This window comes from Mytilus trossulus, chromosome 13 (assembly GCF_036588685.1).
Source record: "Mytilus trossulus isolate FHL-02 chromosome 13, PNRI_Mtr1.1.1.hap1, whole genome shotgun sequence".
In the NCBI taxonomy this organism is placed as follows: domain Eukaryota; kingdom Metazoa; phylum Mollusca; class Bivalvia; order Mytilida; family Mytilidae; genus Mytilus; species Mytilus trossulus.
Window position 1 is genome coordinate 21,490,088 of NC_086385.1, and position 26,364 is coordinate 21,516,451.

The window sequence follows — 26,364 nt, forward strand, 5'->3', positions numbered from 1 at the left end:
TGATGCTATTATAACGGTCTTTTTGTTGCCATGTCGGTCCATATACCGTTGAAATGTTTAGGAGTCATTTGTTGTTCAGGGTCGAAAAAAAGGGTTTTGGTCATCATTCTGAATAATTACCAAAGGTTGTTGCCCTATTTATATAAGGTTGTTGCCCTATTTATACTGTAAATTAAGAAATTATTGTGTGCATTTATTTTCATTATATTTTTGAAAAATAGACAAACATCCAAGATAACTATAGCGATTTCTTGAAAATCGAATTGTTTCTCGTTTTTCATTTGAATTAGACTGTTGGTTTTCCTGTTTAGTTTTATACTAGTCATTTGTGGGCCCTTTTTCGTCATAGCTTGCTTTTCAGAGTCAGCCAAGGCTCCATGTTGATCTATAATGGTTAAATTTTACAAATTGTGACTTGAATGAAGCGTTGTCTCGTTTGCACTCACACCACACCTTCTTGTCTACATAGATATATATATCAGTGATATTAGGATATAAGTTCTTATCATTGCAATAATCACCAGGTCGCATTATTAGTGTTAATAAAAACCTCGCAATACTTTCTGAATTTGCTGTGCTCCATGTGTTAATATTTGAATGATTATCATGCTCTGTTACTCCATACTCATTAAACTCATCCAAATACTTTTTTGGGAGGCTAGCTATCTAAAATAAGCCTGATATATTAATCACAATACTCATCACATATATCAATAAGAAAGAATACACGGACAATAAAACAAAAAGACCTCTGTATGGTAAAATGAAACATGTAAACATAAGGTAGATTTAAACAATAAAAGATTTGTACTCTGTTATAAAATAAATAACTAATAAAAACTATAAATGAATCTCTTCATCGAACTCTGCCACGCACAAGCTTTGAAATTCATTGATAACAATATATACATCAATTCGTTCTTATGTTTGGCAGTATAGTATTTTTGGAACCAAAGTTAAACACACGCTAAAAATCAAACAGTGTAAACAATTGCAGTAGCACATATGAAAAAAAAACAAAAATCCCAGATACCTCATAAACACATAAAAAGAGTAAGCCAAAACAGTCTTTTCTTAAGTTTAAAACTTATAAGTGTATTCTTATACAGTTGTAGTAAAAAGGGACAGAAAACATATTCCAAAAAAATATTTTTATTATAAGTTGTCGGATCATTGCATTACTTATTCTTTTAATTATCTTCCATTTCTAAATTGTCTATAAGTCCTGACGTATCTTCAGCATGTTTAGTAGCTTCTTCTGTTACCCTCACATACTCATAGAAATTAGCAATGACCATAAATAAAAGAATGTCTACTAACATAATCACTGCAAAGAAGAAAAACTCAACAGCCTACAAAATACAATAAACTGATGTCATTATAGTCACCAATGAAACAATAAACTGATGACGTCATTATAGTCACCAATGAAACAATAAACTGATGACGTCATTATAGTCACCAATGAATGTGAAAGGAAATGTAATTTTTCATATACTAAATTTAACCGCTGTTCAAGTTTGTTATGCTACATTTTTCAAATTCTAAAAGTTTTTTTTGCTACATTTTTCATATTCTCCAAGTTTTGATATGCTACCTTTTCATATTCTAATATGTTGTTATGTTGCCCGGCTTTTTCATATTTTCAAATTTTATTATGCTACATTTTTCATATCCATAAAGTTTTGTTATGCTTCCTTTTTCATATCCTGAATGAAGGCAGAAGAAGTATACCGCTGTTCAAAAGTCATAAATCGATTGAGAGATAACAAAAGGGAAACCCATCAATTAAAAGAGGGAAAAAACGAAACAACAGATACAATGACGTGCAACATGACTTGGTTATGCTACATCTTTCATATCCTAATTTTTTTTTATGCTTCATTGTTTATATCCTAAAAGTTTTGTTATGCTACATTTTTTATTGGCGTGTAAAGCCTGTGACATATGTGTGGGAACCATAATTTCATATCACCATGAAATCAAAACTAAAAATAAGATCTAGATCTCATATAAAACTAAGGACAAATATAACACTTTTGAAAAATGGGCACCTGAAGCTTAATAAAATTAATGGTACCAATTTTCTTGCACCAGATGCGCATTTCGACAATACATGTATTTTCAGTGATGCTCGTGGCCAAAATATTTGAAATCCAAAGTTTATCATAAAAAAGGGACGAAAGATACCAAAGGGACAGTCAAACTCATAAATCTAAAACAAACTGACAACGCCATGGCTAAAAATGAAAAAGACAAACAGAAAAAACAATAGTACACATGACACAACATAGAAAACTAAAAAATAAACAACACGAACCCCACCAAAAACTAGGGGTGATCTCAGGTGCTCCGGAAGGGTAAGCAGATCCTGCTCCACATGTGGCACCTGTCGTGTTGCTTGTGTGATTACAAATCCGGTAAATAGTCATTTGTGAAACGGTTATTCCATAACGGTCAACCAACTCGTGATGGCGTCCGTAAAATATACGAAGGGATGATTTCAACCATTTGGAACTCTTGGTTTAATAGCTTCCTTGTGAGCAGTAACCCTCTATCCAGAAGATCATGATAGGAAATGCAAGCACGGGAATATCGTATCAATTGGGAGATATATACCCGTATGCAGGTGCTGCTGGAATGTTGCTACTTAGAAATGGAAAGTTCACAATTGGAAAGCTGAAATCATCCCTTTTGTCGTAAAGTTTTGTTTTCAACCTACCCTCATTGTCAATGTCTAGATGTAAGTCAAGATATGAAGCCGACTTAACTGTATCTGTAGTATCCTTTATCTCCAATTCGATGGGATAAATGCGTTCCACATAGTCAACAAGTTTTCAATTGTTTGGTGAAAGAACGTCATCTTTATAGTGGAAAGTAGAGTTAAAGGATATTGCTAACTTCTTATCTTTCTTCCTAAGAAGTTCCTGCATGAAGTCAGCCTCATAATAATAAAGAAACAAGTTGGCAAGTAGAGGGGCACAGTTTGTTCCCATTGGGATGCCGACAGTCTGTTGAAAAACACGTACTTCGAACGTAACAAATATGTTGTCAATCAAGAAATCAAGCATCTTGATAATATCGGTTTCAGAGAATTTTTTGTTTGAATCAGAGTGATTCTTTACAAAGTAGGATTTATCCCTCCCTAAGACAAGATACTTGTATCTACGTTGGCCATTCTTTTTATGAACCAAAGTAATACCAACTCTTTCAATTTGTCTTTTAGTTTGGAATGTGGAATTCTTGTGTAAAGAGTCGAAAATTCAAATGTTTTAATACTGTTACAAGATGAAAGAGAGTTAGATTGTATGTACTCTAAAAGATCTTTGGAATTTTTAAGTATCCACATATGATTCACGCCACCTCTAGAATAGGCAGTTTCACAATAACTTTGAAGCCCGTCTTTGATTGCTGATAAAAAATTAGATGTTAATAATTTAGAAAGAGGTTTCGTGGAGCACTTGGAGGACCCAGCAATATACTGTTGTTTGTAAGGACACTTATGTAGTTTAGGTATCCAATACAGTGATGGAAAATCCAGTTCTTCATCTTTGGTTGAAATATCAAAGGAACAAAGAACAGACCTATGATTACTAGTATCCAGGATTTCCTCTTTGGTAAGTGTCGTGAGGGTATATGTTGAGTTTCCAAGTGAATTGTCTATACCTAATTCGTTTATCAAGCAATTAATGTAATGACGTTTACAGACAAAAACGATGTTATTTGGGGCTTTGTCTGCGGGGACAACAACATATTTATCATCCAGGTCGGATAGGTGTTTAGCAACATATGGATCTTTGAAGATTGACGTATCATGGGCATTGATGGACCCATTCAGTTTCTCAATTCCGATTTGTATTAACGACCTCACTGCCTTAATCCATCCGGATAGAGTGTCTACGTCTTCCTTTTCGTGCTTAGCCCATTGCCTGGCATAATCCTTGACTGAATCCATCAAAATTTTAAAGTTGTATTTCCAATTGATGGATTTAGGCTCACGATATTTCGGACCTTTCGATAACACATTTCGTAGAGAAGTGTTATTAACAATGTTAAGGTCACCGGTAATAACGTGGCCAGCAGGATTATATGTGAATTGGGAACTAGCACAAGTGCAATCAGGAGGTTTAGACTTGAAGTTTTCAATATCGAGATCCTGCAAAACGCGTTTGTAATTGAAAATTTTAGTTGCAATAGGTTTGGTATAGGTATAAGAAATTATTGGTACATACTGGTCTTTGAAATAAGGAGGTATTTTCGATTGAACTAATTTATGATGAAGGATATTGCCTAGGTTGACGCCATCGAGACCTTTGTTGGCAAAGGAAAGATTTAGAAAAGATCTTTTCTCTTTTTCATCTTTTCCAAAGCGAACTGGCTTGAAAAGTCTGTGACTTGCAATATCCGAAATTATAGCTTGAAGTTTGTATTGGTTTGAATGAGGGTTTGTAACAGTGGATTCCAAACATAAATTGAACAGAGAATGAAATTTTGAAAGGGGTAATGAATAAAGTTTCGTGCGAATGTGATGAATACCTAACGGCTTTTGTATGAATGGCAGCAAGTCATTAATAGAGACATCATGCAGAGAAGGTGATGTATAATGACGATGACCATGACTGCGTCTACGTCGAGGAGTCGAGTTGAAAATATTCATCACATTCACCGAGTTACACGAAGGACTAGATAGAATACCTATACCATCAATTTTGTCATTGCAGCCATACGGTGTTGCAGTTCCCAGTCTAATCCAGTAGTCTTCTTTTTGTCTACGGAGAGTCGTTGAAAGATTAGGATTGTTAGAGCTATGGTATATCTTTTCGATAATGCGAACTGTCATAGAAACGATGGAATGATCGGGCTAAATGAAATGCTGGTATATAATGTCGTTAGCATTGAGGTTAATGTCTGATCTATGACAACACATACGTTTGTTTAGCCTTCCTCGTAACTTCTGGTAAAATATATAAAGATGAAGAGTTATAATCCAAAAGGTCCAAAAAGTATAGCCAAATCCTTGAAAGGAATCAGAGCTTTTAATTTTCAGTTTTGGGTTTGATGTATAAATATTTTTGTGAAACAGTGCAATTGTAAGAGTACTATCTCACCTGATTAGAAAATAATTGCATTTCAGTTATTATTGCAACTATCAAATTACCAAAGGCTTGGTTCATTAGAAAAGCTGCCTGGATAAAAGCTTTCATGGATTTCGGTGCCTGTAAACAAAAGAAAAACTACACTAAAAATGACCCACGGCCAGTTTAGGCAGAGTATAGAAGTTGCTTTCAAAATTTAAAGAAACTATATAGAAAGGTTGTGTTGTTTCTGTGGTAACTCGGCCTCATAGACACTTTAGATATATTTAGATATCTATTTTGGATGCTTTTGGTTCATTGATTCATTTATCACTTCTCTAAATCACATTGCATTCTAGTCTTAAAGATGAAATGTTAATATAATCAAATAGAGAGAGGCAATTATCTCATACACTGTAGGTAAACTAGAGAGCGCAATTATCTCATACACTGTAGGTAAACTAGAGAGCGCAATTATCTCATACAATGTAGATAAACTAGAGAGCGCAATTATCTCATACACTGTAGGTAAACTAATTAATGATGTACTAGTAGTTTGTCATAAAAAGGAAATGAGATAACTCTACATCAAAGAAACAATGTGTAAAAGGTATTAATAAAATTAACGGTACCAATTTTCTTGCACCAGATGCTATTAAATTACGACCTTGGCTAACATCGAACAGCAAGTTATAATGGGCCCAAACATGACTAGTGTAAAACAATTCAAAAAGGAAAACCAAAGGTCTAATATATATAATAAAGACAACAATAGTGTACCGGTGTTCACAAGTCATAAATCGATTGAGAGAAATTATATCTGGGTTACAACCCAAAAAACCGTGGGAACACACAACTGTAAGAGTAAAACAAAGGAACAACAGAAACAAACACCAACACGCATATAAACGAACTATTTGATAACAACTGCCATATTCCTGACTCGATACAGGACATTTTAAGATAAATAATGGTTTAGTTGCTAGCCAAACCTACCGCTTAATGACAATGTTGAAAAATATCGCTGGAATGACATCACTTAATAAACAAGAAACATTTATGAACAACAGCAATCAACAAAAACTAAAAGCTTTCTGACTTAAGTATTGTTAATTTGACCTTATCTTCAAAGAAAGTTTAAAAAAGTGGCAAATGAAATCACAAATCCAGAAGTCTCATAACGAATATTAGACACTGCCAGTCTGGTGAAATTCCAGACTCAGTTGGAATACTGTAATATTAAATTATTAACTAACAAGAATGATAAAGTTTCAGACCAAATAATAATAATTCCGAAATACAGAAGCTAGTCTTAGGTCAAAGGCACATTTCCCTACTGATTTTACGAACCAAAATGTCACAGTACTGACTATTTCGTAGTTACACTAGATGCTCTTACGATCATGTGTCGCTCACCATGGTCTTATGTGCATAATCAACAACGGACACTCTCCAACATTGAGACAATAATAGAATTCTTGACAAACCGTCAGTCTGGCAAATATGTTTTTCACACTTTTTTGTTCATGCTTTAAGATATTGATTTGATTTGATATTTGGCGTATTACTTTATCTTGACATGTTACAGATCAAGTTGAAATTGTGTTCCAGTCTGATGATTTTGTGCAGATTTATGGTCCTTGACTTGGAAAATTAACTAAAACATAGTTTTACGCTCTCTTTTTTGTCATCATTGAAAGATATTGATTTGATAATTGGCATATAGTTTTATCACAAGTTACAGATCAAGTTTGATTTGTGTTCATCAAAATAATCAGTTTTCCATACTTTTTTTTAAATGCTTGAAGATATTGACTTGATATTCGTAAAATATTTTAAACCATGACAAGTTGTAGATCAAGATAGAATTTTGTTTTACAGTTAAAATATTAAAGCATGCAAACAATTGTTTAAATGCCTTGTTTTCCAGCTTTGTTTGGTTGTTTGCTCGGGAGAGATCCGTTTGCGCCAAAAATGCGTCCTTTTGCGCCACAACTTGTTTTCTCCGATGCTACGTTTGCGCCACCTGATTTAAAACTACATGGTATCATTTGCGCCAAAAATAAAACATACGATTCCGCCAATTAGAAGAAAAATGACTTCCCTTCTTCTTTATTCGTACTTGGAACCGGCAGTTTACACGACAAATGTGTCCTTTTCTGAAACAAGATCTTCTTCTTACTGCTGCTGCATGGGTACTCCTCTATTTAATGTATTTAGTAGCTTGTTACTTCACTTTATTGCCCCAAAACACAAACATTGAAGGGTGAATAATAATAAAAAGCCCATACGCATGGTAGAAACAAGGCACTGTATCATCAACATATCATGGTGTCTTAAACATAATTAGCAAAAGCTTCTTTTGTACTCTCTATTCGCGTATCTTTATTAAATATTCAGCAAAGCAATAAGTTGTATTCCCTCTCTGCACATTGACTGTCTAATGTAATAATGCATTCAAAACTTAAGTGAAGATTTATTTTGTCTTATTCTATGATATAAATTTCTTCAGATGCTCATATGCATGGTTAAATATCTCCAAACATATGATACTTTTAAAGCCAAAAATAAGAAAAAATATATATCAATCATTAAATATTTATGATAGATATGTGTACAGGTAAATTGGCGCAAATGAGTTCCGAATATTGGCGCAATTGATTCATTTGGAAAATAAAATTTGGCGCAAATGATACCCCTGAAAAACAGTAATTGGCGCAAAAGGCCGGTTGCCGTTTGCTCAAGCATTTTAATTAAGATTGACAACTAAATTCAACGGGTAGGTGTCAATCTTAATTACAATGACAGTCTATTTACTTTACACAAAGGTTTGATTGGTCAATGAATTTCAAAATTGTTTCCAATATAATATCCATTGTCCAATCAACTCTTTTTTTATATAGTAAACAAACTGTTACTCCGCCTCTCCATTGAATTTAGTTGTCAATCTTAATAACGATGCCTGAACAAACAACCAAACAAAGTTTGCATGCAAGGCATTTAAACTCTTTGTTTGCATGCTCTATTATTGTAACTATAATAAAATGATTTTTTAACCTGTAGGGGACTATGTATTGCCATACAATATACACAGCCTCAGAATGCTTGATGTTTATCTCTTTCCATTCATTAGTGTGTGTGCACCCCTGTAGGCACTGAAGGGTAACGATTGCTTTAATGTTTATCAGTGGGAAGTAAAAATAAATTTAATATTGTATAAAGTAATGTTTGCAGTTGATTCAACTACAATAGTGGACAAAGGAAGATCTATATTTTAAGAACAGTAATATTAAATTTTTGCACCTTGCACAAGTTATGTAGTTTTCTTGATAGGTATAAATCTAAAAAAGAAGATGTGGTATGATTGCCATTAAGACATCTCTCCACAAGAGACCGAATGACACAGAAATTAACAACTATAGGTCACTATACGGCAAATCCCGTACCGCATAGTCAACTTTAAAATGCACAGAAATGACAATGTAAAAAAACCTCAAACTAAAAAACTAATGGCCTAATTCATGTACAAAAAAGGAACAAAATCCAAATATGTATTACATTAACAAACAACAACCACTGACAAACATCATTTTGTAACTTGAAAATCTGAGCATATGTTTCATTGATAAATTTCTTGAATTGTTAATTATAGGATGTAAATATTGATCAATGCACTATATTTTGAATATCTGAAATGTAGTGATGAAACCTCGAAGATTTAAATATCAAGTCAGAACCATAGGGTTTATTGCATTTCATGCAATCTGTACCCAGAAAATATTTCTTGTTAGGCCAATCACTCCTGTAGAGAGTGACATTCTAACAACTATAACAGAAAAATGCATGTCTTCTTAACGATTTTCAAAATAATAGACAAAATTTGCATTTTAACCCTATGTCCTATATTTAGCCACGTCAGCCATCTTGGTTGGCTGGCTTTGTAAATAAACACAGATATCCTAGATTGATGATGGTGGTAAAGTATGATAAAGGTGGTCCAGTAGTTTCAGATAAGAAGTTTTTTGTATAATTTAACAGACAATGACAGAAGCAGAAAAGTTTTATTAGACTTATGAGCTAAAAATGACAAGAAACATGTAAACCGATTGAATTTATTTTATGTCCTGGAGGTGTCAAACCAACAAAAAACATCCATTTTGATCTCGGGCATTGATCAAAATACATGACATTGTAATTGTATACCCTTGCTCTATTAAAATAAGAACATGGCCTTGTTTGGAAGGTGAAAGATGGTTGTCCTATAGAGTTAGATAAATATTGACAAAACCATTCAGTCCATCATGTTAATAAGTCAGACCTTGATCAATAACCTCAGTTTGACCCTATTAATCAAATAGATTATGCTTTCATTGAATACACAATTAAAAAGTTAAAATCACAAAAGTACAGAACTCTGAGGAAAAATCAGTCAGAAAGTCCCTAATTAAGTCATCACTGTTTTGACAGCATTTCAGGTTGACATTTGAATTCTGAAACGGAAGTTTCCTAGAGGAAACCATATTGTATTCAACAACTGATAAACCTATAGAGGTCAAGCCATAAGTCTGATAAAAGTGAATGCAAGATATAATATTATTCTTTTAACAAGTTTAATGATGATTTATCATAAAAAGGTATATTAATTGATAGACTTGGAAGGATTAAGATCGTGGTATATTGTATTGAAAACCTACATGTTATTGAAGACGTCTTAAGGATTTTTGGTTAATATTGTTGTTGGGTTGCTGTCTCATTTGCCTATACCCAACTTTTACTTTTATTTTAAATGAATAACAACACAGCTTCACTTAGAAGTTTTTAATAATGAAGATCAAATATTGACAGCAGCCTGGTACTGATTTCATCTTTTGTAGGATTTCAAGATCTCAACAAAAAAAACTCATGATGAAAAAAAAAGTAAAAACACATAATTTTCTTAGGAGGAACCAGATTACCTGGAAAAATTCCGTAACTAAACTAAATATAAATAAAATATGTACTGTAAATTTCCACCATGATAACAAGCTTGGAATAGCATACTCAATATAGAAAAATATTGAAATAATAACATGAAATCATTTAAAAAACTTAACACATAACAAATATAATATCAACTAACTTTTATATATGAAAAAAAATAGAATTACTCTTACTTTATTTAGCCTATTCAACTATTTGATTCGAGCATCACTGATGAGTCTTTTGTAGACGAAACACATGTCTGGCAGATATACAAAATTTAGTCCTGGAATCTATGATGAGTTTATCAGACAAAAGCTATCAGATCTCATAAATTTAATATCTGCATATGCAGTACTCATGGTAAAACCATTCCTCTTTAGGAATGTTTAGATTTTGCTCAAAATCTACAATAAAAGATCACATTCTATAAGCATTTGTAACTGAAAAAAAGTATTAATCAATTAATTACTGGTTATTAAAAAAAATATATATATATCCTAGATTTAAATGTAAATTTTAAAACTATCTGTATTAATAGTTTTCTGGAAATGATATAGCTTTCTTAAAATATGTAAATATTTCAGTTATCCATTCTCTTATTTTCACAAGTAATCACTAAATGTAATGTTTAATTAAATAATAGGATACATTTTATCTTATCCTTTGGATTCTTTCATCATCTGATCATCTTATTGGTAGAATTTCAAGATTACAAGAACAAAATCAGCATGTGAAAATAAAAAGAACCATGAAAAATGTGAATAATTTTGTACAATAAAAAAAGATTTTATACAAATGGCTAAAAAAAGAATTTTTCTTCTTGCTGTGCTTTTCATAAAAATACAAGTACATGTATCACGTAAAAAGACCAACAAATAAAAACAAAGGAATTCAGCTTTTGATATTATATTATGCACCAATAAATTCTATCTTATACCCTGTCATTTTAATAATGTATAAATTGTCACAGTGGTGGATCCAGAACTTTTCCTCCCCTGGATCCGAACTTTTCCCCCCCTGGATCCGCCTTTGAAGTATCTGTATAATCTAAACCTTATGTAAACCCAGACATTGTAGGCATTACAATGTAGACATTATAAAGTAGCATTATCAAAAAAAATATCTTTAAAAAAACACATTCAAGCTTTACAATGAGGTATACTATATTAACTATATCTGACATAAAATTTGCAAACTTGAACAAAAAAATCAGGGATGAAATGAAAAAAAATAACAGAAAAATAACAAACCATTTACAACCTACAAATGTATCTATTTTCTCAAAAGGGTAAATAAAAAATTATAAATTCCTTTGAACCATAAAAGAAAATTCTTCTTATTCAGATTCATTAACATTCAAGTAGTTTTGAAATCATTTAGATTCATTTCTGCATATTGTAGTTGAAGTAATGCAAAATTTCAAGGGAAATAAACTCTTTCATACAATTATGAATTACAGGTATAACATAAATTTTAATTCCCTATTTTTTCAATTTTGATGAAAATTGAGGATTGATTTTGTTGACATACATTCAACAGTTTTTAATTCTTTAGATTTTCATGGTTTCCTTTGAAAGTTTAATCTATCGTGTAGAAAAATTACAAACTAATACTTATATATTTACTGATCCCTACACCATATTTTACATATACAAATAAAATATAAAAATAACAAACTCTATTCCATTTTGTAGATTTAAACTAAATATGTGATCAAAGCAAATGACAGGAGACCAGATCTATATAACTAAATACATTGTAGGTCCTTAGTAACCACACATTGGAAGACACATTAACTTCCATATTTTGATTTATTTGGTGGGAGATTTGGTTATCAAAACATGCTACTGTAAATTCAGAAATTATTGCGTGAATTTATTATTGGATTTTGTCATTTTAAACTTAAATGCGAATTTAATTTTTACGATTTTGAGAAAAATCTTGCTTAATTCAGAGAAAACATAACCAAATGCGAGTTGTAATTATTGCGTTTACAACTCTGTCGCATTATTAGCAATAATAAAAACCTTGCAATAATTTCTGCATTTACAGTATATGTTATAATGTACTGGTATGTTTGTTGTTTGTCTTTTATCCCATTCTTAACAAGCTATAAAGATAAACATAAGTCATTTTTACCACAAAACAGTATGGAAAACTGTGCAAATCCATGCCATTGCATTGAGGTTTAACATAACATTATCTAAATAGAGATTACAAAATACTGAAATAGAATGATTTAAAAGTATTTTGTATGTTTATCAGTTACTATTTTGCAATGTGGATCAAGCTGAAATGCATTTCCATTCTCTATTCAGTAATTTCTTTGTCCCATTATTTCATGTCAAATGATAAATCTCATCGGATAATCCAGTGCTAACATCATTCATTACAAGATGTGGGATATAGTCAATAAAACAAAAACCCAAATGACACAATAACAAAAAGATGATTAATCAGAATAAGTAAAATCATGTTGATGAAGTCACAAACAAGTCATCAAATAATAACTACTACCGGTATATAATTATTGCGTGCATTATTATTGCCATTTTGTCATCATAGACTCTGAACTTTTATCACGTAACCAATGTCTTGACCTAATTAGAGGCGATTAAATTGTTTGGAGTCCAACTGTTAATATTTTTTTATTATGCATTGTTATTCTCTTCTCGTTTTTGGCCACCAAATTTATAAAAAACAGGATGTATTTTATCAGATCATCCAATGCTAACATTATTCATCACAAGATATGGGATATATGTCAATAAGACAAAAACCCAAATGACACAAAAAAAGAAAGATATATTGTGTAACGGTAAATCACAACATGTAAACATCAGGTTGATGTAGTCATATACAATGTTAAATTAGAATAAAATATTAACTTATAAAACAAATATAAATAATTTCTAATTGCAAGTTTAGATAATTGGACCCTGTCACATTCTTTGCAATAATAAAAAAATTGCAATTATTTCTAAATTAACAGTAATAAAACAGTAAATAATCTCACAATTAAAACCTGTCATCCACAAATACATTGGTAACAAATAAACAGTATAACTATGTTTGGCATTGGTTAGTATTAATTTTACAATTCGCCTGGCTTAGCACCAAATCTAAAGTTATGAACACACATAAATTTTAAACAAAGAAAAAATTAATTGCAATTTGCAGTAGTCTATATATAAAAACACAGTACAATATCAGATAACTTTATCAACATCAGAAAAGAATAATCTAAAACATAAACTTTGATTTATGATTTTATTTTTTAATAAAAATATGTTTATCATACTACTCTTTGAGAGAGACAGAAGACATAAACAAAGGAATTATTCTTATAACAAGTTGTCAGATTATTGCATTACTTATTTTTATAATTATCTTCCATTTCTAAATTGTCTATAAGTCCTGACGTATCTTCTGTATGTATGGTAGCTTCTTCTGTTACCCTGACATACTCATAGAAATAAGCAATCACCATGAATATCATAATGTCTATTAACATAATCACTGCATAGAAGAAAAACTCCACAGCCTGTAAAATACAATAATCTAATGTCAGAAACATAATACAATAAAAATATCTCATTAACAAAATAAAATAAACAAATATCATGAAAGGCACCGTTGATTAGGAAAGGAAATTTATTCTTTAAATCCTCAAAACTTTGTTTTGTGTATGAAAAATATATTATTGGCCGATAGAGCCTGAGACTGATGTGAGGCAACCTTTATAAATTTCATATTACCATTAAAATCAAAATTTAAAATCAGAACTTGATGTCATTAAATGATTACAAAAATATCATTTTTCTAGAATTGTTAAATCAAGGATTAACTCTGCCAAAAGTATTTCTCTATTTTCAGTTATACAGTTGTAATGAAAAATTGTACAAGTATTATCTTCATACCACATCTTCCTTTTTATATCTTACCTGATTAGAAAATATTCGGCTTTCAGATATTATTGCAACAATCAAATTGCCAAAGGCAGAGGTCATTAGAAAGGCTGCCTGAATAAAGGATTTCATGGACTTTGGTGCCTGTAAACAAAAGAAAAACTACATTAAAACAATTAAGCAGTTTCAACAGAGTATAAGTGTTTTCTTGATAATTTAAACAGAATCTATTTCTAGAAAAAAGTGGTTTCTGTGGTTATTCAGCATCAAAGGTGATATAGATACATGTATATATTTATTTTGGATGCTGTTGACCTACTGATTCAAACACATCTACTCCATATCAAATCATTTTTATGTGATTCAAAATTCTTAGATAAACATTAATATAATCATAGTGCACCTGTCCTTATACTGATGTTCAGTGGTTGTTGTCTGTTTATGTGGTTCATAAGTGTTTCACGTTTCTTGTTTTTTAATATAGATTAGACAGTTGGTTTACCCATTTGTAAGGTTTTACACTATTATTTTTTGTATGCCCTTTATAACTTGTTGTTCAGTGTGAGCCTTGGCTCTGTGTTGAAGATCGTATTATGACCTATAATGGTCAATTTTTATAAATTGTGACTTGGATGGAAAGTTGTCTATTTGGCTCTCATACCACATCTTCTTATATCAATATAAAAATAATATTGATCTGATACATAGAAGGCAGACAAATTAATGATGTCATTAGTTATAAATATTGCTGTATACAGTATCTTCTACTGAAGTTTAAGAAAAGTGGCACAAATCAAGAAAAATCACAATAAATATTTAGACCAGTGTTCTCCCAAGGGCCTTTTAGCATCATGGTAATGTGATGCTATAATCTTAAATGTGATGCTATCTGAAGTGTTTTTCTTATAGATTATGTTATGGATGTGATGCTATAATTTTTGGAAACAAGATGGTATTTCAATTTCCCCTGTTTACCAGGATGCTAAATGAAATATCTGGGGAGAACACTGTAGACATTAATTAATAAAATTCTGACTCAGTTGATAATAATAATGTAATCTTTAAGTATCATCAAACACCAAGTGTCTTGTCTTGTAAATTTATAAATGGCATACAAGACAAATTTTAAATATCAACCAAGCTAACAAAAAATCTATGCACATCAGGTATAGCTTAAACTCAAGGCATCTTCAAGCAGGAAGTTACTGCACAACAGAAATAAACTTTGTTTAAATATACAACTCATCATGATTAGTTCCTAACCAAATAACATATCATTCCTCAATACAAAAGTTGGAAAAAATGTAACCAAAATTATCTTACCTCATATATATTTCTAGGAATATCATTGGTTAAAAGCGACCGTATGGAGACCGTGTATATTTAATATGGGGTTAGTAGGCATGGTTTAATTTGAGACACATTAGTATTGGTATATATCTCTTAAAGAAAAAAAACATGACGTTGAGGAAAAATCTGAAAACATGGACAACAAAGAAATTGATGATAAATGATTGAAATAAATGCAGAAAACACATGAAAGGTGATAAATCATTCTTGTTGGCATTTATTTTTATATAGACCAAGAGATGCAGGTCCAATGTATTGAAGACTTGTTCATCTTGATAGGCCACCAATCAAAAGGTTCCTAAATGACACATGTTAAGATAGTCTGCAAGATATATTTGTTAAACAATGGGCTTTTGGAAATTTTTGACCCTATGCATGTATATAACATATTAGGTCACTAGTAAACTATTTGACTTATATTATTCCACTGCATATACATGTTGGTAGCTCAATCAATATTTGATTGGTTGAGACCATCCCAAGTCATTGAACAAATCTTCATATTCCCATCTGAAATGTCAGGACTACACCATGCGAGGTAACCTACAGTTATTGTAAATAAGTAAACAATGCATAGGCAGTGGAATAACACATTCATTTCCCTTGGCTTTGGTAGATATGAAGATCTGATTACCCTTATTTTTGGGTGAACAAATCTTTATATCTCCCTCAGGCACGGGAAATAAATGTATAATATTGAATGCCAAATGTTTTATAAAATAATAATCACCTGTGAATATCCAAACGAGAGACCAGTAATTGAGAAAAGTATTTCCCCCACAGTTATAACTATATACTGTGGTACCATCACAAACATGGACAAGGAGTTCTGTTCTACACTGGTAAATAACATCAGGTTTGTCTGAAATAAAGAACATAAAACAATAATACTTGTTGTATAAATAACAGTAATACAACTGAAAATAATCTAAGAGACTTTTATCTTAAAAATAAAAACACCTGAGAATTTATTAATTTTGCAGATTATCAACAATTGGTTATGGTGTATAGTTTTTGTCATCAAGTTAACATTTTTTGGTTGTTTGCATGTGTTCACAACAATATGGGTTGAACAGATATAATAAACCCAGTTTAGTTTTTTTACACAGCTGATGGAATTTTTTAAACACATATGACTTTTGACTTCTAGGTGTTTAAACAAATGATGAAAATTTATCTTCCACCAGAATTCCTAAAGAGAGGCTGCATATGACAAATCCCAATGTTTTTATATCCAAGAATAAATTTGAAGAGCCATTTCTATGTGATAAAAACTGTGATATACCAGTACTTACTTTGCCATTTTCAGTATATAACAGAAGAGTATATATTCCACCTATACCAGTACTTACTTTGCCATTTTCAGTATATAACAGAAGTGTATATATTCCACCTATACCCAACTTGACACTGGACACCAAACTCCAATCTGTTGCATTATCACCATTCTTTGGTAACTTATAAACCGAATAACTGTTAAAATTAAAGTTTATTAGGTAAACAGATAGTTAACTTCTGTTACGGCAAACTGAGCTATACATCATTTCTAAGCACTAAGCCTAAATCATGAATTGACTCTTACAAAGGAATATATTTTGTAATTATTTAGTAACAATGTCAACCAGGTGCTCCGCAGGGCGCAGCTTTATACAACCCCAGTGAATCCTGAACAGTTGGGCCAAATTTGGTCACAATATTCAAGCTTTTAACCCTTAAACTCAACTATGCTTTCCATTGCAGTATTGAACCTTGTAGTACAATTTCAGAGAGATCCATGTACTGAAACACAAGTTATTGTCATGATTGTTTGGAAACTAGAAACATGCTTCTTTTTGGCCCTTTTTTGGCCCCTAATTCCTACATATTTTGAGCAATTAACCAAAAACTTAATCCCAGTCTCCCCTTTGTTATATGGTACATTGTGGGTACAATTTCAGAGATATCCATACAATTAAACATACTGTGGATTCATTATTATTCGTGGGATACCAATTTTCGTGGCTTTCGTGGGTACTGGTGAACCACGAAATAAAATGTTCAACGAATAACAAATTTTCTATAGGCTTGTAACTAGACTTCCGCAAAACCACGAAATTAAATACCCACGAACTTGCAAGTTTTCCATAATCCACGAAAATTGGTACCCACGAAAATAAATGAATCCACAGTAAGTTATTGTCTTGAAACTAGAAAAATGCTTGTTTTGACCCCTTTTTGGCCATTAATTCCTAAACTTTGGCCCCATAATCCCTAAAATGAATCCAAACCTTCTACTTGTGGTATTAAACATTGCGATATGATTTCAGAGCAATTGAAATACTTCTACACAATTTATTATCCTGAAACTAGTAAAATGCTTGTTATGGGCCCCTAACTCCTATTCGGTTAGGACCATCATCCCCAAAATCAATCCCAACCTTCCTTTTTGCGGTATTGAACCTTCTGAAAAAATTTCATGAAGATCTATTCGCTTAAACTACCGGTAAAGTTATTATCCTGAAACCAATGTGTCTTCAAACGACGACGACAACATCATACCATTATACGATCCCAAAAAAATATTTGGGGTCATATAAAAATTACTGATGTTATTTTGCGACATAAGCATGATTATTTCATCTATGTTTGGAAGCTATTGGTTTTTTTTAATTTCTCCTTGATTTTCCATTTCCAGTACTGTGGATTCATTATTATTCGTTTTATACCAATTTTGCATTGATTTCGTTGGTAAATACAGACCACAAATTTAAAAGTTCAACAAAATATAAATTTTAAATAGGCTTACAATGAAATTTTTGCAAAACCACAAAATCAAATATCCACGAAAAATTGGTATCAACAAATATAAGTGAATCCACAGTAACTGTGATGACAATGTTTGGTGTTATTACTTATACACAACAAAATAATGATTTATGTTAAATTTATCCTTCTTAATCCTTAATGATTCACACAACAGGAGATTAAAGAAATATTATTTTTCACAAAACAGAGACACTACCCAGGGTAAACCCTGCCAATGTTTAAAAATAACAGTTTATTATTTACAAATACTTAAGAAATATCATCTTACCTTTCAGGTTCTAAAGAAAGGTGGGTGTGGTTTTTGATATCAAATGTGATCCCTGTTTTCTCTGTAACAGTACCAGTATAAGTAGTTGGTACCAGTTTCACACTCTCTATAGAATTATCCATATTCATAACACTGAAAAAAAATGTGCAGTTTCAAGAAGTTTATCATCAATAGTTATACAAAAGTCAATCAGTCTTTGCTATTACTCCTGAATTCTGTATACTTGGAAGAAGCAACAAATACCAATTATAAAGTCTTTGTTTTGACCTAGCCAAGGTTAGAACAAGCACCCTCCCTTGACCAAGCTCAACATGCTACAACTTGTTACCAGACCACTGATATAATATGGAGATGTGGTATTATTACTAATGTTCAAATGAAGTGGATTTAAGTAATATCAGCAACTATATGTCCTTCAACAATGACAAAAAGCCATACCTTATAGTCAGCTATAAAATACCATGAAAATAAGAAACAATTCCACTGACAAATTTAATGTCATGATTTATAACAAAAAAAATAATTATAAAACAAATATGGTAGACTTGAACAAATGACAACCACTAAAATATATGTTCCTGACTTGGGACAGGCACATACAGAATGCAGTGGTTATAAAATATTGAACTTGTTAACCTGACTAATAAGCAAGATCCAGTGAAGAGTGGATAAATCCAAGTCAGAGAAATTTGGTCAGATGTGAATTTCATGAGAAAAAAACAGGTGCTCCGCAGGGCACAGCTTTATACACTGCAGAAGCTACCCCTGAACAGTTGGTGCAAGTATGGACACAACATTCAAGCTTGACACAGCTCTATTTTTTGGATTGCTATCAAATTTTGACATAATATGTGTTTCTGACACAAAACAAATGTCAAGATCTTACAACAAATCTATTACGCAATATTGTGCAATTAAAGATTTTCAAAAATTTGGAATTTGAGAGCAAAATTTGAAAACAACTACCCCCCCCCCCCCCCCCCCCCCCCCCAAAAAAAAAATTTAATCCAAATCTTAGTGGTATTGAATCTTCATGTAAAAATCTATAGAGATCCATACACTTAAACATAAGTTATTGTCTGTAAACTAGAAAAATGCCTCTTTTTGGTCCTTTTTTGGCCCCTATTCCTACATATTTGAGAAAATTAACCCCAAACTGTAGCCCAGCCTTCCTTGTGTTATATGGTAAATTGTGGTACAAGGTAAGAGAGATCCATAAAGTTACACACAAGTTATTGTTTTGAAACTGGAAAAATGCTTGTTTTGGTCCCTTTTTGGCCCTCAATTTCTAGACTGTTTGCCCATTAACCCCTTAAAATAAATCCCAACCTTCTACTTAAGGTATTAAACATTGTGGTACAATTTCAAAACAATTGAAATACTAATACACAACTTTTGTCCTCAAACTAGATAAATGTTGTTTTTGGCCCCTTTGGTCCCCTAATTCCTAAACCTTTTGGACCATTTACCCTGAAATCAATCCCAAGCTTCCTTTTGTGGGTATAAACATTGGTGTTAAAATTTTGTTGATTTCTTTATACTTATTCAAAAGTTATTATCCCGAATCAATATGTCTTCGGACGACACTGATGACGATGTGATACCAATATATGATCAATTTAAAAAAAAAAAAATTTCGGTTGTATTACAACTCTCTAAATAACGTTTTTGTTGAAAGTAAATGCCTACAATGCAGTCTTTGTGTTTTATTTATCCTTTGTTAATCTTATTCTACCAATTTATGTTGAATTTCCCACTGTTTCAATTTTGTGTATTGATTCTCCTTCTCCTTTATAAATTAAAAAGAATATACCACAAAGGTTAAAACAGAGGCTACATCATGACATTTTTTCCAAAAACATTGTTAAGTTGTCATTTTCAGTTAATCATGGTTTATGGAACATTTAAACATGGACGCTAAGATATACAGGGACTGATATTTGAATCTTCCAAAGATTAATAAGATATTTATTGAAATTTTCCAAAGATTACTGGATTTACCTTATTAAAGAATTTCCTTCTCCTGACTTCTTTCTTTGGTCCTCTATCTAAATTAAAATGGAAATAATATTGTAAAATTTGATTAACATAGGATTCATTTCTTGAGATTTGTGGGATTTGTGGGGTACACCCTACATACCCTCTCTATGTATGATTTATTTAGTCTTACTCATCTAATATATAAATTGAATATTTCCAAGCTGGCAATAATTATGGAATAACTAATCGAAGAATTCAAATAGAGAAAAATATTCAACGATTGACCGAACAACACATTAATTCATGATTGTGCGTAGCGCATGAGTTAATTATCAGTGTTGTTCAGTCACGAGTTGAATATTTTTCGATATTTGAATTCTTTGATTAGTTATTCTTTTATTACATTGGCAAATGGCTCTTTTTTATGAAATTAATGTCGAAAATGTAAGGAACTTTATGTTTTTCCTACGGATGTTTTGACCCGACGTTATCGATGTCTTGACAACGCCTATTGTTGTATGACATCAGAGAGTGAAATAACCACGTTTATTTCACATGTGAAATTATCGGTTTTTATTTAACTGGGAAATCAATGTAATTCATTGCAACCAATGTAATAAAAAGTTTTAATATGGCATGTACACATTTATTTACTCAATGAAAGCCATTGAGAATTTCAATAGGTCCTATAACTTAAAAACTTTTTAATAGTAAATTTACATTTACTTTATCTGTTTTTTGTGGGAATAAGCATAGTATATAAGTTTCATAACATTTCGTTGAGGCAAACTAAAGTTATACAACGGAAACCAGTTTTTGGATCAATTTTGGTACATTTTGTGTAAATACATATGGACAGACATGAGTAAAACTCAATAAACCCTTTGGTGACAGTGTGGGCATAAAAATGACACTTGTTGAAAGCTGAAACAAAGTATACCAACCTTAATGAGATCCAGCACTGAACTATTGTGTTGAAGAATAACAAGTCTATACGAGTGACTTCCTTTGAAATTGAATGTTTTAGAGATATTTTCTGTAGAACAATCTGCTGATACATTCCAAGTGATGTTGCCAGGTGAGAATTTCTGAAATTCACCTAACTGGGGAAAAAATAATAGTAGTGTTATAATAATTGCATTGTAAAAAGCAAATCAGTAAATCATTCCTCAACAAAACAAAGTTAAGATCTTAACATAAAATAAAGAAGTTATAGTATCCAAGTTATTTGTTTTAAAAAATAGGATTCTTGATAATTTTTTTTAACAATCAGCTTAAGCTTCTATCTGACATCTATTATCTATATATCATAGAGTCAAGCTTTGACACATTTAACTCAATCTTTATAAAATTCACCATCACAAAACAATAAATACTCTTAAGAAAAGATATATATACATATATATACAAAAAAAGTTTCTTTTCAAGTGGTGTACAGAATTATATATTAAAAATTAAATACACAAAAAGAGTTTTAAAAGCAGCATTTTAAAACTCTTTTTGTGTATTTAATTTTTAATACATATATATATATATATATCGAATTGTTAAAAGTCTTGAGTATAGTTAAATATATCTAAATAAAAAAGTCCAACATTTCCGGATAGTGCATATATTATTTAATATTCACAAGTACTTTCATGTTTTACAACAATCTTCAGGTGAAAGGCGAATAATTGTAACTATGAGACGGTAGTTAAGTACGTAACGTCACAAAGTATACATATATATATATATATACCTGAAGACTGTGTATACTTTGACTGTAGTGAGATGAGGAAATGAATGCAGAGCATGGTAACACGTTGTAATGAGTTATACCTGTTTCTGTTGTAGTTAAAGGAGATTCAAACTGACTCTGAAAATAAATAAATAAGTCTTTAGTTGTGTAGTCTGTGTTATAAAATAACATTGAGTTAATCTTTTCTATGTGAAACTGATGTTTTAAGTTCTGCCTTCATCATTCATACTAAAGTTCAAAAGATTGAGAAATCAAATATGTAAAATGTTAAGATTCAAATCAAGATTATTAGCTATAAATAACATCTAACAAGCAAAGGACATCATAGTTGTTCATCAGACACAATGGCAACGTTGATTCAAGTCTAATTACATGTTCAATATTCATTTATATTTCTTTTGAATTTTTGCTGTTAAATGCCAATAGCAAATCACCAGACGACATTCAAAATAAATTCAGAAGAAAGTCTTTATATTCTTTTCATTGTATACTTATTGTTTTCTTGTGTCTTATTTGCCTTTACAGCAATCTCTATGTCAACTTACATGTAGCATTTGCAATTGCATGTAGAACAGATTATTAAAGGAACAACAAAATAACCACCATGTTTCATTAAAGATCAACATATTAGTTTAATTCCAAATTTACCACTTAAAACTAACAGATGTGATCCTATATCTATGTTATGACATGTTCGAAGTGGTAACTGTCCTTGTTAGATTGATTTACTCACATTTATTTTAAGTTGCACAAAGCCTGCCATAACAAAAGCTATTACTGACAAAAACATTCCTGCAACCATTCTCTGTAGAGGCCTGAAAAATACAAAATACAAGGGTAGATTTAAATCATGGGCACACCATAAATCCTGAAGTTTGTCTAAAATGTATAAAACTTTTATCAATTTTTGCTGAATATTTCTATTAATACAAATAAATAAATAAGTTTATGATTATGATCTATCATGCAATTTTAAATAAACAGTTTTGGGCTGTAATAAAAAAAAAATTGAATAATTACTTTACAGAAATTAAAACAAGAATGTGTCAAGAAAAACAAGAATGTGTCAAGAAAGTACATGGATGCCCCATGCGCATTATCATTTTCTATGTTTAGTGGACCGTGAAAATTGGATAAAATCTCTAATTTGGTATTAATATTAGAAAGATCATATAATAGGGAACAGGTTAACTAAGTTTCAAGTTGATTGTACTTTAACTTCATCAAAAACTACCTTGACCAAAAACTTTAAAGAAAACTTTAACCTGACTCTAACAGACTGATGGACAGACGGACCGCGCATAGACAAGAAAACTTAATGCCAATAAATGGGGCATAAAAATGAATCGAATGTCTTGCAAAATACAACAGGTAACCCCATCAGCTTCAGTGCTTAGAGTGAAGTGAGGTAAGATTTTTTTTTCTCCAAGTTTAAGGCACCATTGTGACCTAGAGATGAATGACAGCAATAAAAACACTGTTCCTTTGCTTTTTGTGTGTTTTTTAACTGTGCATATACTAATTGTTTGACATGGATGCATACTACATGTTCTTTGTTTTTCTTTTAGAGAGTATTATAAAAAACTAAAGTATCATCACAACTGGAAGTCATTGTCAAGAAGTTCTAGAATCATTTGTCAGTACAGAAGCTGAGTAATATGTAATGAAATTTGCAGAAGGTACTTGTAGTTAACACTCCTCTCTGTAAGTTGGTGTTTACTAGTAATCATTTGTATATCTTCTTTTAGCCCACACATTTGTATATCTTCTTTTAACCCACACATTTGTATATCTTCTTTTAACCCGCACATTTGTATATATTCTTTTAACCCACACATTTATATATCTTCTTTTAACCCACACATTTGTATATCTTCTTTTAACCCACACATTTGTATATCTTCTTTTAACCCACACATTTGTTAAATCCATAATTTATCTTACTCATCTTTTTAAAATCTTGACACACCTGTAAGGAGGGGTAAAGTTATCTTCATACTCACCTATTAGGAACTTTACATTTATCCAAACATGGATATATCAATTTTTCAAACAGTGGTATAAGTCCTAAGATCAGGATAGGATTCAGTGCCTACAAAGAAATAATTTACAATTCATTACAATATATACTGATTATTTGGAAGAGTAAGGGTGCTATACACAGTTTGGTTTAAAAGCCTTTTGGAGCTACACATAGTTTATGTATAGACATGTTACATTTTCTGATCTTAATGTTGTCTAGTTTGGGGTCCCCTCTTTTTCAAAATCATGGTTCCAAATCTTTATACAAATTACTAATACTTTTTCTTTTTTTCTTTGTAAAAACCTTTGTAAATGCACATATTAATATCCTAGTATTTATATCTTACCTGCAATTGGTCTGGCTTGATTCTTCCAAGAGGACCCTGCAAAGGACAAGACATTCAAACATTAATTCAACAGCAGTTTTATGTTTAAAAGTTTGTATTATGTCATATTCATCCATAGTTTCAGCATCAATGTTTAAAAGTTTGTATTATGTCGTATTCATCCATAGTTTCATCATCAATGTGTAAAAGTTTGTATTATGTCGTATTCATCCATAGTTTCAGCATCAATGTTTAAAAGTTTGTATTATGTCTTATTCATCCATAGTTTCAGCATCAATGTTTAAAAGTTTGTATTATGTCGTATTCATCCATAGTTTCATCATCAATGTGTAAAAGTTTGTATTATGTCGTATTCATCCATAGTTTCAACATCAATGTTTAAAAGTTTGTATTATGTCGTATTCATCCATAGTTTCAGCATCAATGTTTAAAAGTTTGTATTTTGTCTTTTTCATCCATAGTTTCAGCATCAATGTTTAAAAGTTTGTATTTTGTCTTATTCATCCATAGTTTCAACATCAATGTTTAAAAGTTTGTATTATGTCGTATTCATCCATAGTTTCATCATCAATGTGTAAAAGTTTGTATTATGTCGTATTCATCCATAGTTTCAACATCAATGTTTAAAAGTTTGTATTATGTCGTATTCATCCATAGTTTCAGCATCAATGTTTAAAAGTTTGTATTTTGTCTTTTTCATCCATAGTTTCAGCATCAATGTTTAAAAGTTTGTATTTTGTCTTATTCATCCATAGTTTCAGCATCAATGTTTGAAAGTTACAGAGATACTCCTCTTCTGAACTCCCAAAAGTTGTGTACAAAATTGTATGTTATTCAACCAAGATACTTGTTTGTTTTTGCACCAACGCTATGACCTGTTGAACTATTAAACTTGGAAGGGATCTGCATTATATCCTGAAGTGATTGTGCGTATAATTGACTGTGTGAATAAGTCTGAGTCTATTTTTCCAAGGTGTGTTAGCTTTCCATTTAACAAATGTATGCATTCAGACAAAAACTAATACCATATCTATTAAATCTTTTTTGTTCCAATAAGAATATTTTAATGGTACAGAGGTTACTCATTGAACCAGTTACATTTATTTACAGTAACATACCATGCTGCCATCTAACTGTTCTGCTTGTAAAGTCCATCTTGATCCCTATAGAAAAATAAAAAATAAATCATAAAAATTTCTGTTCATATATATTTTAAAATGTGATAGCTGACAATGCAGTATGGACTTTGTTCATTATTGAAGGCTGTACAGCGACTTGTAGTTGTTAATTTCTATGTCATTTGGTCTTTGTAGAGAGTTGTCTCATTGACAGCTGACTATGCGGTATAAGCTGTGCTCTTTGTTGAAGGCCGTACAGTGACCTTTATCTATCAATTTCTGTGACATTTGGTCTCTTGTGAAGAGGTGTCTCAGTGGCAATCATACTACATCTTCTATTTATATAGATTTTGACTTTTAATTATAGAATACAAATTACTTTTAGTGCTGTATGTAAAATTTGTCAAAATCACAAAAATCCATGTATACATGAAAGTTAGTACCCATGAAAACAGATGAACCCCTAGTATTTAAAATGCTTAAAACATTGACACATGATTACAAACATTTCCCGAGCTTTGATAATGTACATGTAAGTCATCAAGCTATACTAACCTGTTGATCACCAAGAGCCCAGTATAATGGCAACGGTACACATATGATTAACACTTTTAACAGACGTTTTACTTCTTCCACAAAATCAGCCTGGAAATGCAATGAAAATATTTAACAAGTGAATCTGTGAGCTACTGCTTACTAAATGATACCCCTGTCTGCTAAAAGAATAAGGTAAACAGAAAGTCTTTGAGTGATTGACAAATCACACAGTTAAGCTGACTCAAATAAAC

General features: G+C 31.2%; 1 protein-coding gene across 5 annotated transcripts in view; it reads right to left on the minus strand.

Moving 5' to 3' along the window:
- Positions 1–1,170: 1,170 nt before the first annotated feature.
- Positions 1,171–26,364, minus strand: part of LOC134695455 (solute carrier family 15 member 1-like) — a 43,128-nt gene continuing 17,934 nt past the window's right edge. For 4 of the 5 annotated variants that reach the window (XM_063556706.1, XM_063556709.1, XM_063556705.1 and 1 more), the window contains 13 exons: positions 26,132–26,221; positions 25,577–25,621; positions 24,459–24,494; positions 24,093–24,181; positions 22,823–22,904; positions 22,090–22,206; positions 21,293–21,451; positions 20,370–20,416; positions 18,369–18,500; positions 16,648–16,768; positions 16,026–16,157; positions 13,982–14,089; positions 9,879–13,581 (listed from right to left, as the gene is read on the minus strand). In XM_063556706.1, coding sequence (XP_063412776.1) covers positions 13,408–13,581; positions 13,982–14,089; positions 16,026–16,157; positions 16,648–16,768; positions 18,369–18,500; positions 20,370–20,416; positions 21,293–21,451; positions 22,090–22,206; positions 22,823–22,904; positions 24,093–24,181; positions 24,459–24,494; positions 25,577–25,621; positions 26,132–26,221 — 1,332 coding nt within the window. In that variant the 3' untranslated portion in view covers positions 9,879–13,407. Of the gene's footprint in view, positions 1,353–5,108; positions 5,217–9,878; positions 13,582–13,981; positions 14,090–16,025; positions 16,158–16,647; positions 16,769–18,368; positions 18,501–20,369; positions 20,417–21,292; positions 21,452–22,089; positions 22,207–22,822; positions 22,905–24,092; positions 24,182–24,458; positions 24,495–25,576; positions 25,622–26,131; positions 26,222–26,364 lie in introns of those variants that run through there. The other variant, XM_063556707.1, reaches the window with a different exon arrangement.